At 36.6% G+C, this 18,020-nt stretch overlaps 1 protein-coding gene across 11 annotated transcripts; it reads left to right on the forward strand.

The window, feature by feature from the left end:
* The first annotated feature begins 295 nt into the window (after positions 1-295).
* LOC141557959 (uncharacterized) lies at positions 296-6,874 on the forward strand. Of its 11 annotated transcripts, none has more exons than XM_074294409.1 (5): positions 1,273-1,398; positions 2,685-2,782; positions 3,143-3,554; positions 3,826-4,161; positions 6,394-6,874. In XM_074294409.1, exons 4-5 carry the CDS (start codon positions 3,852-3,854, stop codon positions 6,669-6,671), a joined length of 588 nt encoding a protein of 195 aa, XP_074150510.1. In that variant the 5' UTR covers positions 1,273-1,398; positions 2,685-2,782; positions 3,143-3,554; positions 3,826-3,851; the 3' UTR covers positions 6,672-6,874. The 11 variants fall into 11 exon arrangements, with proteins under 11 accessions (XP_074150513.1, XP_074150512.1, XP_074150514.1 ...); XM_074294415.1 differs by lacking the exon at positions 2,685-2,782 and adding an exon at positions 4,507-4,565 and having other exon boundaries at positions 1,273-1,394; positions 3,143-3,248; XM_074294416.1 differs by lacking the exon at positions 2,685-2,782 and adding an exon at positions 4,507-4,565 and having other exon boundaries at positions 1,386-2,235.
* Positions 6,875-18,020: the final 11,146 nt, after the last annotated feature.

The raw sequence follows: 18,020 nt of genomic DNA on the forward strand, positions 1-18,020 counted from the left end.
TCTTCCACTTCCTCCTATCTTCTTTCCCTCCCTCCCCTTCCTTCCTTCCTTCCTTCCTTCCTTCCTTCCTTCCTTCCTTCCTTCCTTCCTTCCTTCCTTCCTTCCTTCCTTCCTTCCTTCCTTCCTTCCTTCCTTCCTTCCTTCCTTCCTTCCTTCCTTCCTTCCTTCCTTCCTTCCTTCCTTCCTTCCTTCCTTCCTTCCTTCCTTCCTTCCTTCCTTCCTTCCTTCCTTCCTTCCTTCCTTCCTTCCTTCCTTCCTTCCTTCCTTCCTTCCTTCCTTCCTTCCTTCCTTCCTTCCTTCCTTCCTTCCTTCCTTCCTTCCTTTTCATTTCTACTGTTCCCATTCCAGCTACTTGGGACAAAGGATCTAAGAGAAGACAGGGGCCTTAGAACTATTCAAAGCTTCTCTCCTCACAGTTCCCTGGTTCTTTCTTGGCCTCCAGATCTTCTCTGGTCAAACAAGTCTGATTATTTGCCAAGAACAGATACAAAACACACCTTTCGAAGCTGTGGAACATTTAATGTGAGCACTGGTGTTTAACAGAACATTTTAAGAATGTTATTTAGGAATTATATAAAGAGCTACAAAACTTATAGAATCATGCTTTAAAACCAAGCTCTATTGAGTGTGTATGTGTATGTGTGTAGTGATATAAGCAATGCAAAATCAGAAGATTTAGACTTGGGGTTTTGTCCCTGGCTCAGACCCCTTGTGTGACTGTGCATAAATTAACAAAATTTATATGTCTCTTGATAATGAATATTTATGTGCTTATTGACATTAAACTGAGAGGACTGAAAAAGAATACTCAAAGTCTTGTGTCTATAATTTGTCTCTATTTTTAATCATGGAGGAACAGGAAAAGAAGGAGTATGGAACAGATATGGGGGGGAGCAGATGTGGTGAGGAGGGAATATTTGTGAATAAATAAAGAAGTTTGAGGTACTTGATATCTGAATGTCATGAAAGATTTGGGTTAGGAAAATGCAGCTCTGAAAGATAAGGAAAGATACTCATGATTTGAAGGACCAGGGACAAAGGGAGATGGGGAATGAGAAGAAACAATTTTAGGCTTCCCCAGGCCCTTCTTTGTCTCTATCTGCAGCAGCCACTGTTGGAAAACCAGGTCTAATCAGTGGGGTCACAGAACCAGGGAATGCCCAACTATGTCTGAAATGTTGGGACTTGGCCTGAAGGCCTGAGGAAGACTGAACTTAGAATGTGCCAGGAAACCGTTGGAAAGCAACGTTTAAAGCAGTTAGAATTCTGAGTTTTCATCAACTGTCACCCAGTGGGGAGATTGCATCCCAGATTGATGGAATCTTTGAAGGCCCCTGATGGGGGATCCCAGAGGAGAAGCTTGGCGCACAAAGGAAGAGGTGGTCAGAGACTCGGTGGGTGTGTGTGTGGAGTGTGAGGGGGTGGGGAGGTGGGTTATTGGTTTGTGATCTTTAGAACTCACTGGACTAAAAGCATTTTAGAGAGCAGCACCAGGGAGAAGAGAGGCTGAGGTTGACTTTGATAGTCAACAAAAAGCTTCCGAAAGCTTGCAGGAAGGAAGATGATAGTCTATCTTTGGGAAGTTCATTCTTTCCCCTATTTCTATGGCCCATCTGTCCTTGATCTTTTTCCTTCTACACTAATATATTAAGGAAAATTTCATTTAAAATCTCACAGGTTTTTCTCCCATAATTTCACTTTTAACCAAGTTAATATTGATTTAGTAATACTTTCCTTTCCCTTTTAATCTTGTTTAAATTCTTGTCCTTTGCCTCTGGTACCTTCCTCCAAATGCTCAGCTGGCTTTGCACATTTTTCTTATTTCACCTTCCTTCTTTACCCTTTGCTTTCTTTCCTGCCTTTCATTTCTCTTCTATCTTTTCCTGTTGGGCCAAGGTTCAGAGAAGTGAGGGGGCACCCAAAAGATATCTTTTAAAAGAGGAAGATAAACCTCAATGTCTTAACATCCCTTCCAGTTCTCAATCTCAATATATTTTATAATCTGGGATTAAGAAGAGGTCTCTTGACACCAGAGTTATAGTTGTAAGGATTTTAATAATTAGATAATTCATATTTGTGTTATTCACAAATATTCAACTCTGAATATTTCTCACAAAAGGTGCATTTGGGGGATTGTTGAATGAATTCAGAAATCACAAGGTGCTTTGGGAGCTGTCAATAGTCTAATTTCCCCCAATCTCATCATCCATGATCCGCCTGCCTTAATAAGATCAGGTACATGTAGGGAGCCATACATATTTCTGTTTCTTTATTACTGGAGCCATCTGCTGAGTTTCTTCTAACAGAGCTGGCTTGGTCTAGCTTTTACAGGGGAAGAAAAGAATGACTGGTTCACAAAGACTGACACTCCCTCCCTCTCTCCCCCTTCCTCATCTCCCTCCCTCCCTTTTTCACCCCTCCTTCCCTCCTTCTTTCCCTCCCTCTCTCCCCCTTCCTTATCTCTCTCCCTCTCTTCTCCACTCTTCCTTCTTTCTCTTATCCACATTAATCCTTTCTTTCTGATTCTCACTCCCTACAATCCTAAGACTCCTTGTTGCTGGGCATATCACCAATAGGCTGTGCAGGGTCATCCCTGACCCAGGCAAAATGAAATTATCTCTCTGTGCCAATAAAGTTATTGTGCTTTCCCACTAACTGTTCTCTTTATCCTGTCCATTATACAGAAAGACAAGGCTTAATTTTGTAGTATTTGCATGGAATCTTGAAAGGACAGAAGAAAACTGAACCGAGATTTACAGGTTCCTTATTCTGCCATTAAGTGGTAATTACCAGTCAAGCTATCTTACCTTCCCAAATCAAACATACCTAATACTTTAATACAAATGACCCCAAAATGAATGAACTAAGGGTGAGACAGGAGAAATGCAAGAGAACTAAAGCACACCTTCCTCTCCAATGCTGCAGAGCAATTTGTAGGCATTGGTTTTACAGTCTCCAGGACTTAGAGAATGGCAACTCTGATTTTGGCCGCCTTGCCAGGAACCCGCACTGTAATATGGCTGTCACCTCTTCACTTACCTAGCCCTAACACTTGTAGACAGAAGAGGGTTTGTCATCTACAGAAAAAAAAAAAACACAAACTTATTTGTTTTTTTTTTTTTTTTCTTCTTTTTATTTTTAGTGGCCTTTGCCTAGAGAAGAGGGCAGACTGTCTGGATGGATGGTCAGCACCTTGAGCCTTTAACATAAATCTGATCCTTTGTGTATAAAGCAGAGCAGAGAAAGAAGTAAGCCTTCTTTCTCAGCCTGTGTTGTGTTCGGGAGGTTCTAGGTTTTCTGTCAGAAAGGTGGCTCAGCAGAGAACAAATGCATCGGGGCCCCATATTATACCTGTGTCAGACAGCAAAAGTGGAAGGCAAAGTTTGGATTCGGAAGCACCAAGAAGACTGGGATCTATGAGGCAAAGCTGTTGTGCTGAGTCTCATCCCAGAAAGGACTTTCACCTGTCCTAGTCCATGGTTAACCCGTTGACTAAGAAGGATTCTAAGGGAGAAGAGAAAAGAGCCTTGGGCCTTTCACAAAGGTGGTACCTGGTGAGAAGCCCACAGACAGGGAACACAAGGGCCCTCAGGGGAGGAGGGGGTAGAGGAGAAAGGCAGAGGCTAAAGCTAGAAGTGCCAGAGGAAAGAATGAGCCTCATCTGGAAGCCTCCTGGGGCCCACGTGCAGGCTCTTGCAGCGGGAAGCTGAAGTGGGTGTGGGCTGTTCTGTGGGTGCCTTAGCATCCTCAAACCAAGGCCTGGTAGCATTAGGCTTGGGGACTCCAGCTGAGGCCCATTTTTAACAGCTACTCTCCTGACTGCAGGGCAGGAATCCAACAGAACAGGCAGAATGGTGCCGAGCCCTGGCCCACGACCCCGAGAGCACCGGCTATGGCTCCTTGGAGGTCCCCCTCTGAAGACCCCCACGCTGTGGAAGCAGCAGCTCCTGGGTTTGGCCCCCCCCATGACAAGACCCCCCTCCATCCACCACCACCAGCTGCCCAGCCCAGAGAATGAGAAGAGGGACACAATCTCAGAGTCTGTGGGCAGGGGGGCCTTCAGCACCACCATCTACCCACAAGGAATGAAGAGACCCAGGCACCAGGAGAGCCAGAGCATAACTGGGAAGGGAGAAGAGAGACATTTTTATGAGAAGGCAGGTAAGTTTGGACTCCTTGGACTCCATGTGGCCTTAGCCAATTCATCTCTATTTCCTCATCTTTAATTTCTACAATACTCTCCAGCACTAAAATTGTATATATTGTAATAACATATAGAAGTTAAGAAATAGTCACAAAGAAAGCACAGGGTCCCTACATCCCATAGAGGAAGGAGGAGCGCTGATGGGCTTCCCTTCCATGTTCAGCTAACCCTTCTCTCAGCGACAGGCAAGGGGCACCTTGGGGAATCTGTCACCATCTCTCTAACACTCGATGCCATCTGTACCTCATGCTCATTCATGTCGTTTTCCAGATTTTCTTTCCATGTGTTCTTTATCTTTGCAGCTGGACCTAATGTCCTCAGAAAGAACACCTTTGAAGAACCACTTGTTTCCAAAGGGAAGGTAGTGATTTTAGCACTTTTTAAGAAGATAGAATAGTTAGAATGTACAAATGAAAAAGAGTTGTGCTTACTTATACTTTATTCCTTATGAATTTCAAAGCTAAAATGTTAGCCTGGGAGAGAAGCCACCAACTTTTTAGAGTAGAAGGAATACTGGGCTAGGAGTCAGAAGATTAGAGTCATTGTCCCCATTCTACTACATACCAATAGTGAGATCTTGATCATGTCCCTAGATCTCAGTTTCCTTAATCTGTAAAATAAGGTTCCTACTTCTGGGAGTTGGGGTTAGGCTCAAATGAGAATAATGGTATTGTGCTCCCTGTAAATGTCAGATGTTAAAGAAAAATAGTCCGGAATGGGAAGTTGACTGACTTTTTAGGCAATGGCCTCTCTCAGTGGCTGAATTCTTTTGGAATTCAGGTCTAGTTCTCAGCTTCAAAGATCCCAATGTGAATATATCAGAGGAGATAAGGTTCTGGGAAATGTATGCATACCAAATAAACTCCAAAGAAACCAACTGTTTCACCAGCATGCACCTGTATTAACTGATAAAAAGCCTTGCTTGGCAAAATAATTGATACCAGTCATTCAAGCAGGGCCATCTCTCCAGATGGGAAAATCCACCTAGTTTTGAAGTATAGGATTAGAACAAAGAGAACAGGGTGTTTTGAAGAGGTGTTTGTAGACTAGCCATATATCTTGGCACATTTCTCTCCAAACAGAATTAATTTTCTAGTACCAATGCTGGCTAAACACTGACAAATCCCTACTCTCGAGTTGTCCTATATCAAGATTCCATGTAGACAAATAGCTTTTGACAAGACTACCTTAAAATACTGTTTAGCAGATAACCTTCTTTTATCTTAGAAAGGTTTCCCTGAAGAGATTTCAGAAGTCATCCTAATCTTAACAATTAATATAACCCAGGTAGATAGAACCTCTTAGGGGAGGGCTAGTCCTTCAAATGACTAACCTCATACATTTGATATTGGTTCTTAATTGCTACCATTTCCCAGTGGTAACATTTCTTATCATGTTTGTAAATTTAAGGCATGATTTTAGCTTGGGGTTGGTAGTCCCGTAGACATCGACTATAAAAATTATTAATATAAATATAAAAGCAATTACTATTACTATTACTGTCTCTCAGCACTCCTCCTATTGGATAGCATTTGCTTTTATGGATGATGTTTGTGTCCACATCTACTTTGGTCTGTCAATTCTTAAAAGATGAATTTGAGTTAGTTAGAAAAGCATGAGATGAGTACAGGAGAAAAAGGCAGGGATGGTCTGTGATCTCTATTGTTGAAGTAAGTACCTGTATCGATGAGATCCTGAATTCATTGATTTATCAAAGTAATCAGAAGTATCAAAGTCACTCATCAGAGGCCCAAAAAATTGAAGTTGGTAACTAACTGAAGAGGTCATCTTCCGTATTAGTAGGAAAAGCTCCTATGATTCTGACCAAAATAATATAGAAAAATTTATGTGCTGACAGGCCTTCAAAGCAGGAATCTCTGCTCTGCATCTGGGTTTCTATTGTCCCACTGAAGCCACCCACAGAGCAAGAAAAATTTTAATAAATTCATGTTCATCTACTCTTAATTTTATAATTGGTCGATTTTCCACTTATTCAGGGACATTTGCTAGTCAGCATCTGCTTCTGTATTTTATAAATGATTGCAGCTAAGAGTCTTGTCTAGTGCTGTAAAGTCTAGTAGGAAGAGTGAGTCCTTTTAGATAGCTTGGAATCTTTGGGATGGGGTGGATTGATTCAGAGTATTTCAAATGAAAGATTGTCCCTCAACTTTACTCTCCATTTTTTAAAGCTTCAAAATGGTGCTGCCTTTTCTCTGCCACTCTGCTGTTCCTCAGGCTTCTCAGCTACCATCCGCTGAGGCTAGATGCTGCCCCTGAACCTGCCCAGCCGCTGATGCCTCAAGGAAGTGTTACTGCTCTTTTTAGAGCCAGACATCTGAGCCACATGCCTCAGGCCAGTCAACTCAGCTCTGAATATAAACATTGGTTCACTAAAGGGCCACTCAGACAACTGAGGAGCCTCCCAATGCAGAGGCTCCAGCTCCAAATTCTATTTCTGGGCACATGATTGTCTTCCTCTCTTCCCCACCTCCTCCCCACACAAGGAGCAACTCCCACTGAATCTCTCTGAGGCTGTGAATAAATATTCAATCCTTTTCTTATTTCTCCCAACCCCCTGCTATCCTGCCACTCTGAATATGCATTCAGCCCTGCAAACAAGACAGTGGGTTTAATAAACATTCCAAAAATACTAAAGCATGGGAAAGGAAAGGGAGAGTTGGTGTCTTTTGTCAGTATTTCTAAATTCTCATTAACAAAGGCCTATGTTGTCTTTAAATAACATCTGTGTGGAATTTGGGTAGCATGCTTTAGGAAGGATTTTGATAAGCTAGAGCACATCCAGAGAAAGATGAACATAAGGTGATGTAGGGACTGGAGACCATGTCATACGAGAATCAATTGAAGGAACTGGGGATATATTTAGCCTGGAATAAAGAGAATTAGGAGGTACATGATAGTTGTAGTTAAATATTTTTGAGAGCTGTCATGCAGAAGTTGGATTAAATTTGTCTGCTTGTCCCTAGAAGACAAAACAAAGAATAATAATAGTTGGAAGTGATAGAAAAGTCAGTTTGGATTTGATGTAAGAAAATTCTTCCTAACAATTAGAGTAATCCCAAAATGGAATGGTCTGCAGTACAGGGTTTCCCCTTATTAGAGAATTTCACTTGATGGTGACATGTCCACTTAGGGATAGTAAAGTAGCAATTCTTATAAAAGTCTCCGTGTGGCTATGATCCCCAAATTCTGAAAGTGTTGTTCTAAGTATTTCTCCTAATTTCGCTGAATAGCATGGCATAGTCTTTATCACTGCTAAAAATCTAATAATTATTTTTATACTCAGAGGCAATTTTCCCATGTCTAGATCATGTTTAAATAAGCCTCCAAGAGTCACTTGGAAATTTCAGTAACATCAGTATGTTTCCTTTCAAACTTTACATTGTACTTCATTTTGCTCTAATACAATTATCATGCATCTAGTACACTTATCATGTATCTAGTGCATTTAGCATGTATCTAGTAGATATTATACATATATACACAATATGCACACATTACATTCATATACACATATATGCATATATACTTATATAACATATACTCAGAGAATCAGAGTTGTAAGGTATTTTAGAGGCCACTGAATCTAAATTATATCATATTCCCAAGAGGAACGTAAACTCCATGAAATCAAAGACTACATAACTTGTAAGTGTTTTATATGTATTTTGTTAGCTTGGAGATTTATGTACCTCAACTGCTTCATTAACATTTTAAAAATTATTAAATATACTTTGTTTTTAACTCTTTGTTTCCATGTACATCCACTCTCTTCTCCCCAGAAAGCTATCCATTATAATAAAGAATTTTTTAAAAAGGGAAAAATGTAATTCAGCAAAATTAAGCAACATATCAACAGAATTTGGCAATATGTGCAGTTTTACACATCCTTAGTCTCCTTCCTCTGCAAAAGAGAGAAAAAAAGTGCATTTGTACCCAATTTATATCATTAAAGTAGTCAGTGGAGTTTTAAAAATTGTTATTGTTTTCCATTTACATTGTTGTCATTGTGCATATTGCTTTCCTCATTCTTTTTACTTCTCTTTGCATTAGTTGATATATCTTTCTATGCTTTTCTGTAGATTCATATTGTTTCTTGCAGCATAGTAATATTCCATTATCTCCAAGCACCACAGTTTGTGGAATTCCTCATTTGACATGTATATATACTCTGGGTCTGGAACTCTGTGATTCCAAAAAGTGATATCAATATTTTGATTTATGAGACTTTTTCTCTTTTTGTCCACTTTGCAAGTATATATTACACAGTAAGATCTTTGGGTAAAAAGAGGTTAATTTTCAATGGACTTATCAACAAACATGTACTAAGTATGTATCAGTTCACTCCAACATGAGCAATGAATTTTTCTCTTGTTTCAGATGGAATTTCTTTTAATCCATTTTCCTTCTGAACTTCATTTATAATATATGGAAAAGTTCATTTTTCACAGGCTTACTTTGCATCTTACTCATTTCTTAAGATACTATTTTGATTAACTTTTTGTCAATGATCTAATGCACAAATATTCACAATTTGGCCTTTTCTTTGTCTATACGTATTATTTGTCCCTCTCTCCCCTTTTTTATCATTTCTAGCTCTATGTCAAATAACAGTGGACATGACTAGCATCCTTGCTTCAGGCCTAAGTTCATTGGAAAAATGTAATTTATATATAGCACTCACTCTTGGTTTTTAGGTAAATAAATTTTATCATAAGTAAAGTAAGTGATGGTTTTTTAAAACTCACCATGAATATCATATTTAGTCAATGATGATATATTAATTAAATGCTGAGAGATTATTTCTAAAATTATAGACAGTAATCTAAAATTTGATATGGATAAAATAAAAGGTGAAGAATCTTAATGGTAATACTGAAGAGAAAAAAGTCAGAAAGGAGGGGAATTTGACATTATCAGATCTCCAAATGATGTTTCTACAAAACGGCAATTATTAAATATGATACTGGATAAAAATGTTTTTATCAATAGAACAGATTTCATAGGTTCAAAGAATTAGCACAAATATAGTGATCTAGGGTTTGATAAACCCAAGAACCAAAAATATAAGGTAAGGGATTTTATTTATTAAACACTATGGGGAAAATTGGAAAGAAATAGGGAAAAAAGAAAGGAAAAAGACTAGGTCAATGTCTTACATCATGTCTCTCAAAAAATTTCTTCTTGGGAAAGTGATATAAAAATCAAATCCTAAAAAAATAGAAAATGGAAGGATTTATCTTTCACCACTTTAGACAGAAGAAATATTCACAACCTTCAAGAGATTTATTTCCAAATAAAGCAGTTCTGTAAATTCATTGTAAAAAGCAGAAAAAAAGATGCAAACTGAAAAAGACAATTTGCATTCATTTCCTCTGAAAGTATCTATTGGTAATTAGTTGGGATGTATTTTATAGTTTCTCATCTGTCTATATGTTGCTTCTCCTGATAGGATGTAAGTTTCTTGATAGCAGAGACTGTTTTGTTTTTGTCTTTGTAGCTCCAGTGCTAAGCATAGTGCCTAATTCATATAGTAAGAACATGACAACTGACTATTGATTAATTCTGAGCTATTCCCCAATGCTCAAGTGCTCAAAGGATATGTACAAATAGATTTTAAGAGAAACAAAATATAAAACCTACCTGAAAATTGTTAGCAAAATTAGTAATTAAAAAAATAAGAATTAAAATAAGCCTTAGGTTTCAAGTAACATTCATAAATTTAGGAAAGATTGAAAAAAAAATAAAAGTAAAAGTAAATGTTGAAAGGACTTAAGATAAAAAGCAAGCTAATTCACCATTAAATATTTTTGGGGAAAAACATGAGAAAAGAGACTAAAATTTGATTATACAATTTAAACAATAGATGATATAGGATTATGACCTAGTTGATCAATAGTCACAATGAATTTTTTGTACAACAATATTTGTAGCAGCATTCTTAGTGATAATAAAAAGTTAAATCTTCACATAGTTTCTATTTGAAATGCTTATCTTTAGGATGTAAGTTTTTTTCTTGCATGGAAGACCCTTTCTTGTCCTTAGTTGTTCTACTTCTCTTTGTCCTAGAGGCCTCTTGCCATTACCTAGAGTAAACTAGGATGATGATTAAAACATTTTTTAAAAAGGCAACTGTGCTTAATGATGCATTGCCTTTTCTTCTTTTTCCTAGTAGTGTCTCATATTCACCATATCCTCATAAAGGACTCAGCTGTTGAAAGCTTCTTTCACCTCATACTTGCAAGGACTCAATGAGAACTCTTGAGTCCAGGCAGGGACCCTAAGCAGGGAGGGTCCCATGCACATAAATTCCCTTTTCTTTGAATTCACGAAGCTGGTTTATCATGGGCAGGCTCTTTGTCAATATCTTGACACAGTGGTAACAGTGCTGTTGGGGTGATCCAAGGGTATTTTTCCTCACAGTTTTTCCTAAAGGATCCCAGATTATTTCCAAATATACCAGAATCCAGGATGAGACTCCAAAGGAACCTTTCTAAGTTCATGGGCCTGACATGTGTAGTATGCACAGCTAACTTACTTGTCCACTTGCTCAGATTTAGGCCTGAAGGAAGCAAAAGAGCTTTGCCTGGTAGTTTTGATGGGGCAGAGGTAAATCTGTTATTGGGGTCTCTGTGCATTGGTGGTTCCTTTGCTCAGGCTGGGGTGAAGTCTTCTCTTTAACCACCAGCTTCTGCCAAACCAATGAAAATCCCATAACCTTATTTTTTCCTTGCTATTTGCTCACTTTCCTTCCTTCCAAAATGTTAGGTCCCAAGCAGAGAAAGCAGCATAGTTATGTTGCTGTAGATATCCACTGAGGAGTATATTCCCTATCTCTAGGACTGAACAGACCAGTCCAACCCATCTTGACTGCATTGAAATACTGAGACACAAAAAAGGTTTTTCATCTAACATTGGGGAGGAAAAAGAGGATGGTATTTACCCTTCCTCACCTCCTTCCTGGTTCACTTCTGCTTTGCTATAGTAAGTAGTTTGTAGTAGTGAGATGGTTGATGTGGAAACATGTAAACAGAAATGAAAGGTAACTGCTACTTAATGGCAGAATAAAAATACTGAAAACTTTGTTCAGTTTTCTTCTCTCTTTTCCTCTCTTTTGTGCTTTCTTTCCCTCCTTTTTCCCATTGCACAAAAAAATCACAATGTCAGTCATTCTCTTTAATGTGTAATGTAATGGGAACCAATAGCTGTTGTTTGTTGTAATATCAATAAAGCATTGTTATGGAGCCATTCACTGAGATGTGTTTTGTTATACAAAAGTCTTAAAATTGGATTTCCCCCCCCTATTTTTGTGAAAATGAAATAGTCTAAGAAAAATATTAGTGAGAAAGAGTAAAGAGTCTGTTGAAATGAGGCCATTAGAACCTGCATTTGCAATCAAACTAAGAATATAATCATAATTTTCATTAATACAGATTGATCTCTCTCACTATAATAAATTTAAATAGGGAAGTTTGATTCAACTGAAAACTTTGATAGATTCCGGCAAGATGTTGGAAATAAGACGTAGTAAGAGAGTCTTATCTCCTCCAAAAACCCTTATAAGCACAGAGAAAGGAACACCCCAAATGAAAAATAAATAAAAATGAAAGTAAAAACCAAATGGCCTCAAAAAAAGAATAGTCTCAAAGCCAAAATGGGAAAGTGAAAAAAAGAAAAAGGTAAGAGACTTGCTGGAATTCCAAATAACTGTAAATGATGACTTAAACAAATTCCAGAGTGGCAGAACTCGCACATAACAAAAGAGTGAAACAGCATTCCAGCCCAAGAAAACTTAGAAGGCTGGCAGAAAAGTTGTGCTACACCAGAATAATAGAGGAATATGGTCCAATGCAGGCCATTCAGCGTCAACTGGGCTCCAGCAAACAAGTCCCACTGAATCAGTGGGGAAAAATTGCAATTTCAGCACCTCTCAATCCATAGATGGTAAGGGGATCTTGCAGTGATAAGTAGGAGATTTACAAGGGTTCATTTTCTGGTACTCGGGGCAGGACTCTTGCACTGACTACGCTTGGATGTGGGTCACAGTACCAGTGTAAGAGGAGGAGACTAGCATAGCAGAGGTTGTAGCCCTAGGGGAGCAGGGACCCTGGCCACAGTTTCAAGGATGAAAAGACCTTAAAGTCATTCACAGGCCAGGGCACAGTGCAGGAAAGTAGTAAACATGTTTCTCCTTAGATCATACCATCTTGGAAGAGGCAAAAAATTTATAGGTCTAATAATACTTTTAACACCAAATGCACAAAAAAAAGCTGAAACTTGTGCCAGTGCCCACACTTAGAAAGCAGAACCCCACTCATAAAAATTAAAATCAAGAAATAAACTGAAAAATTAGCAAACAGGAAAAAATTGACCACACAAAGTTACTATGATGAAATCAAAAAACACATACATCAAAAATCTTGATTTTAAAAATCAAGAGAGAAAAAATTGATAAAATCATGAAGAAAAAAGTTTGGTAAAGGAGGTAAAACTATTGAAAAAAAATTAAAAACAAAATAGGCCAAATAGTCAAAGAGGCACAAAAATCCAATGAAAAAAAGAATGCCTTGAAAAGCAGAATTGACAAAATGAAAAAAGATACATAAAAATTCACTGAAATGAACTATTTAAAAAGTACAATTGGACAAATGGCAAAGGAGATAACAAAAGCTCATTGAAGAAAATAATCTCTTAAAAGATAGAGTTGGGGAAATGGAAGCTAATGACTTTATGAGAAATCAAGAAACAAAATAAAAAAAAAATGTGAACTATATCACTGGGAACAACTTACCAGGAAAATAAATCCAGGAAAGATAATTTAAGAATTACTGGACTACTGAAAGTCCTGAACAATAACAAAAATAGACATTGTCTTTCAAGGAATTATCACAAACTGCCCTAATATTCTAGAATCAGTAAAATAGACATGGAAAGAATCCAATGATCATCACCTGAAAAAGATCCTAAAATGAAAATGACTAGGAATACCATAGCCAAATTTCAGGCCTCTAAGAACAAGGAGAAAATACTGCAAGCAGTCAAAAAGAAACAATTCAAGTATCATGGAGCCATAGGATAATACAAAATGTAGCAACTTTTATAATTAAAGGCTGGAAGGATTAGAATATGATTTCCCAGACAGCAAGGGATCTAAGATTACATCCAAGAATAGCCTATCCAGAGAAACAGTATAATTCTTCAGGGGGAAAATGTATATTCAATGAAATAGAGGACCTTAAAACATTCCTGATAAAAAGATCAGAGCTGAGTAGAAAAATTAACTTTTAAATACAAAATGCAAAAGAAGCACACAAAGGCAAACAAAAAAGAAAACAGGGAAATTAATAAGGTTAAACTGTATGTGGAAAAATGACATAACTCCTAATTTTTTTTCATTAGGAGCAGTTAGAAAGAGTATACACAGAGCAAAGATGTGAGTTGAAAGTGAAAGTATGATCATCTTTTTAAAAATTGAGACGTGGGGAGCACATGTACCATACTCTCATCAGAATTGGCTTAAAGAGGGAATAATATACATACTCACTTGCTAGGGTACAAGTCTATCACCCTACAAAAAAGTCCAGGAAAGGGGGGATAGAAGAAACAGCGGTTTGGGGAATGTAAAAGTCTGAAGCACTTGAGAATCAACATGGTAAAAGGAGAGAGTAAGATAAATGGGGAAACTAGGATGAAGAGAAATACATAGTTTATAAAAAATTGTGAAAAATTTTAGTTAAGTTTCTCTGATAAAAATTTCATTTCTCAAACACAGATATTGAATCAAATTTGTAAAAATAAGAGCCATTCCTCAACTGATAAATGATCAAAGAATAAGAACAGGCAACTTTCAGATAAAGTAATCAAGGCAATCTATACAAAGCTTCTTAAACTGTGGGTCATGACCGCATATGAAGTCATATAACTGAATGTGGGGGTCATAAAAATAGGATTTATTGTCAGAAAATGTTTGGTTTGTATTTTATATACCTAGGATCATGTAAAAAATTTTAGATTAAAAATAATCAAACACCAAAGACTTGGAAGGTCACCAGAAAAGGTCTGTGGAACTATAATGGGAGCCTAGCACACAATCCCAGCACAGGTGGGAGTTGAATATGAAGGGATAACATCTAAAAAATGATGAAATTAGGGAGTAAGAGAGGAATGTTATAGTGGCTGTACTTGACACTAGACAGCAGGGTGCTTGTTAAGTACCTCCTGGATGGGAGATGGTGGTTCTCTAAGACCATACTTGATGTAATGATGTGGTCAGTCTAGTTGGCGTATACTTAGGGTAATGTGGTGATGTGACGCTCTACAGCTGCAAATGCCTAATGTGCTGTGGTGATGCAGTCGTGCTGGGATATTTAAGGGAGTCCCACAGACAGAGGGCTCTCAGCCACAGAGAAGACTTCAGGCTCCAGACTCCAGGGGCCAGACTCCATCTTTGATCAGCCACATCACATGGCTGATCTCCTGCCTCCTTCACTTCACTCCCCCACTAAGCCCACTGAGCCCCACTAGAGAGCTAGCCGGGACATTACAGAATGTACTGGGAGAAATGGAAAGGGAGAAGTGGAATGGTGCGAATTATCTGTCATAAAAAAAAGAGATAAGAAAAAGCTTTTGCAGTAAAAGAGGAAAAGGTCTCCCTTTTTGGTGAGTGAATGAAAAGAAATAACATAGACGCTTAATATTGATATGGAAATCTATCTTACCTTGCAGGAAAATAGGAGGGGAATGTGAGATATGGGAAGGGGAGAGGTAACAAAAGAAAAGGCATATTGGAGGAATGAGTTTTCAGTAGCAAAATAAGTTTGAGGATTGATAGGATGAAATAAAGAGAATAGAATAAATGGGGGGGAATGCAGTTAGCAATAACTGTTAAAAAATTTTAAAAATTCTGTTAAAATTCTGAATTTTAAAAATTCTGTTAAAAAATTCTGAAGCAAATTCCTCTGATAAAGTGTTATTTCTCAAACATTGAATTGAGTCAAACTTATGAAAAAAAAAAACATATCCCAATTTATAAATGATCAAAAGATATGATCTACAGGAGCATCTAGGTGGCACAGTGGACAGAGCACCAGCCCTGAAATCAGGAGGACTTGAGTTCAAATGTGGTCTCAGACATTTAAAACTACCTAGCTGTGGGACTCTGTGCAAGTCACTTAAGCCCAATTGCCTCAGGAGAAAAAAATAAATAAATAAAAATAAACGATCTACACTTAAAGGGCTATAAATTCATGCATATCCTTTGACCTAACAATACCACAATACCACTACTAGGCATGAATAACAAAAGAGATTTTTTTTTTTTTTAAAAGGAAAAGGACCTATATGTACAAAAATATTTTTAGCAGTCTCAGAGCAAAGAAATAAACATTGGGAGGATGTTCATCTTTTGGGGAATGGCTGAATAAATTGTAGTTTGTCATTGTCGTGGAATATTATTGTTCTATGGGAAATGATGAGCAGGATACTCTCAGAATAAAACCTGAAAGATCTCTATGAACGCAAGCAAAGGGAAATGTACTTATACAAAGTGTTAGCAATGCTCTGTGATGACTAGCTGTAAATGATGCTATTGTTCTCAGCAGTTCAATGATCCTTGATTATTCTGAAGGACTTACGATGAAAAATGTTATCCATACCCAGAGAAAAAACTGATTATATCTGAATACAGATTGAAGCATGCCATCTCTCAATTTTATTTTTCTTGAGGCTTTTTAAAATTAGGATAGGGATAGTATTCCATCATAATCATATACAATATATTCAGCCATTCCTCAATTGATTTACAACACAACAATTTCCAATTTTTCACTACCACTAAAAGATGTCATGCATATTTTTATATCTGTATGTCCTTTTTCCTTTTTTTAACATCTTTTTGGGAAACAGACCTGGTAGTGATACCAGGTCTGTTTTCCAAAAAGATAAAAAGGATATACATATTTTCCCCCATAATAATAAATCTGGTCCTTCCTTTTTTATTTAGTTTAAAATTTTTTATTTATTCAATATTTTCCTAGTTATATTTAAGATATTTTTTATATTTGTTTTTAAAACTTTTGAATTTCAAATACTTTCCCTTATGCCCATCCTAACCTTCCACTTGTGAAGTTATAGGAAGCATTTCCATTAAAGCCATGTTGTGAAAGAAAAAATAGATCTCCTACTCTACTTTTTAAAAAATTGAGAAAAAGAAAGAGAGAGACAGAGAGACAGAGAGAGTAGATACATTTCAGCATTTCTTTAAGACTTATCAGGAAAGGTACTGTCCATCTACAAAGAAAAAACTAGTAAAACCTGAATGCATATCAAATACTTTTTCTTTAATTTGTCTTGTTTTTTTTCTTTTCTTTTCTTTTTCTTTTTTTTTTTTTTATAGAATGGCTTATATGGAAATGTATTTTGTATGACTACCATGTATAACTAGTGTCAAATCACTTGTTTTCTCAATTGGGGGAGAGTATGGAGGGAGAAAATTTCAAATTTCAAAAATTGTTTTTTATATGCAATTGGGAAAAATCCAATATTAAACAATATAAAAAACTATCACTTAAAAATTGGGGGAAGGGATGAGTTGGGAGGGAAAAATCCCTAATTAAAACCATATATGTTAAAAGATTCTCAAAAGAACTTATCAAAAGGAAAATATAACAAATTAATATTAATCCATAGCACTAAGAATGAAACAGGATACAGCCTAGGACATAAAAAATTCTTTAACAGATATTTTGAGGAAAATAAGTTCTAAACCATTAACAGGTAAGATTATTTGAAAAGATTTTTCAACCCATCAATTGGGGAACAGCTGAATGGTGGTAAATAATTATCATGGAATATTATTGTTCTATGGGAAATGATAAGAAGGATGCTCTCAGAAAAAAAAAAAAGTTGAAAAGTCCTCTGTGAAATCAATCAAAGTGAAATGTTCTGAACCATTACAAGCAACAAAAGATTATTTGAAGAGGTTTTTAGCTGGTAAAAGTGAAGGCAAAAATGATAAGATGGAGGAAAGTCATATTGAATAATTGTAATTTTGAATATAGTTTTTCCCTCTAAAAAGACATAAACTATTGAACATATATATGTGTGTGTATCAATGTATGTTTAAACATGACCCAAATAATAAAATGCCAGGAAACATTTGGGGTCAAAAATATACATAAAATAATATACTTAAAACCTGGCTTATGTGTTATGATATAAAAACTCAATTTAAGTGAGAAAATACCAAAAGATAAGTACTCTGTTTAAAAGTAATGCTGATAATATGAATATCAAACATCAAAATATGTAAGGGCATCGAAACATTAGAAATTTTGGAAATAGAGAATAATAATGAGACATCAACTCAGTAAATCAAACAATGTAGACTTTAATAATATGCTAAATGAAGTGAATTGGATAGCTAAATGAAGGATGAAGAAATTGGAATTATTCATTTTAAAAAATTCTAGGAAACAAATTTATAAATTAATTCAGTAGCAAATTTTGAAGCATATGGTTCACAATGTATAAATATGTCTGTATACTAAGTTATTTCAATGAAAAAAATATAGGATAAATGGTGATGGTGGAAAATATTTAAAAATAAGAGTAAAAAAAAGAAGCTAAAAGACTTGTACTTATAAGCATTTGCTAAACAAACATTATATGCCAGGCATTGTGCTAATATGGGAATACAAAGAAAGGTTAAAAAAAATAGTTCCTCCTCTTAAGGAACTCAGGGTATAAAGAGAAATCTGGAAAAGGTCTCTTGCAGAAGATAAAACTTTAGCAGAAACTT

Source organism: Sminthopsis crassicaudata, chromosome 2 (assembly GCF_048593235.1).
Source record: "Sminthopsis crassicaudata isolate SCR6 chromosome 2, ASM4859323v1, whole genome shotgun sequence".
NCBI classification, from domain to species: domain Eukaryota; kingdom Metazoa; phylum Chordata; class Mammalia; order Dasyuromorphia; family Dasyuridae; genus Sminthopsis; species Sminthopsis crassicaudata.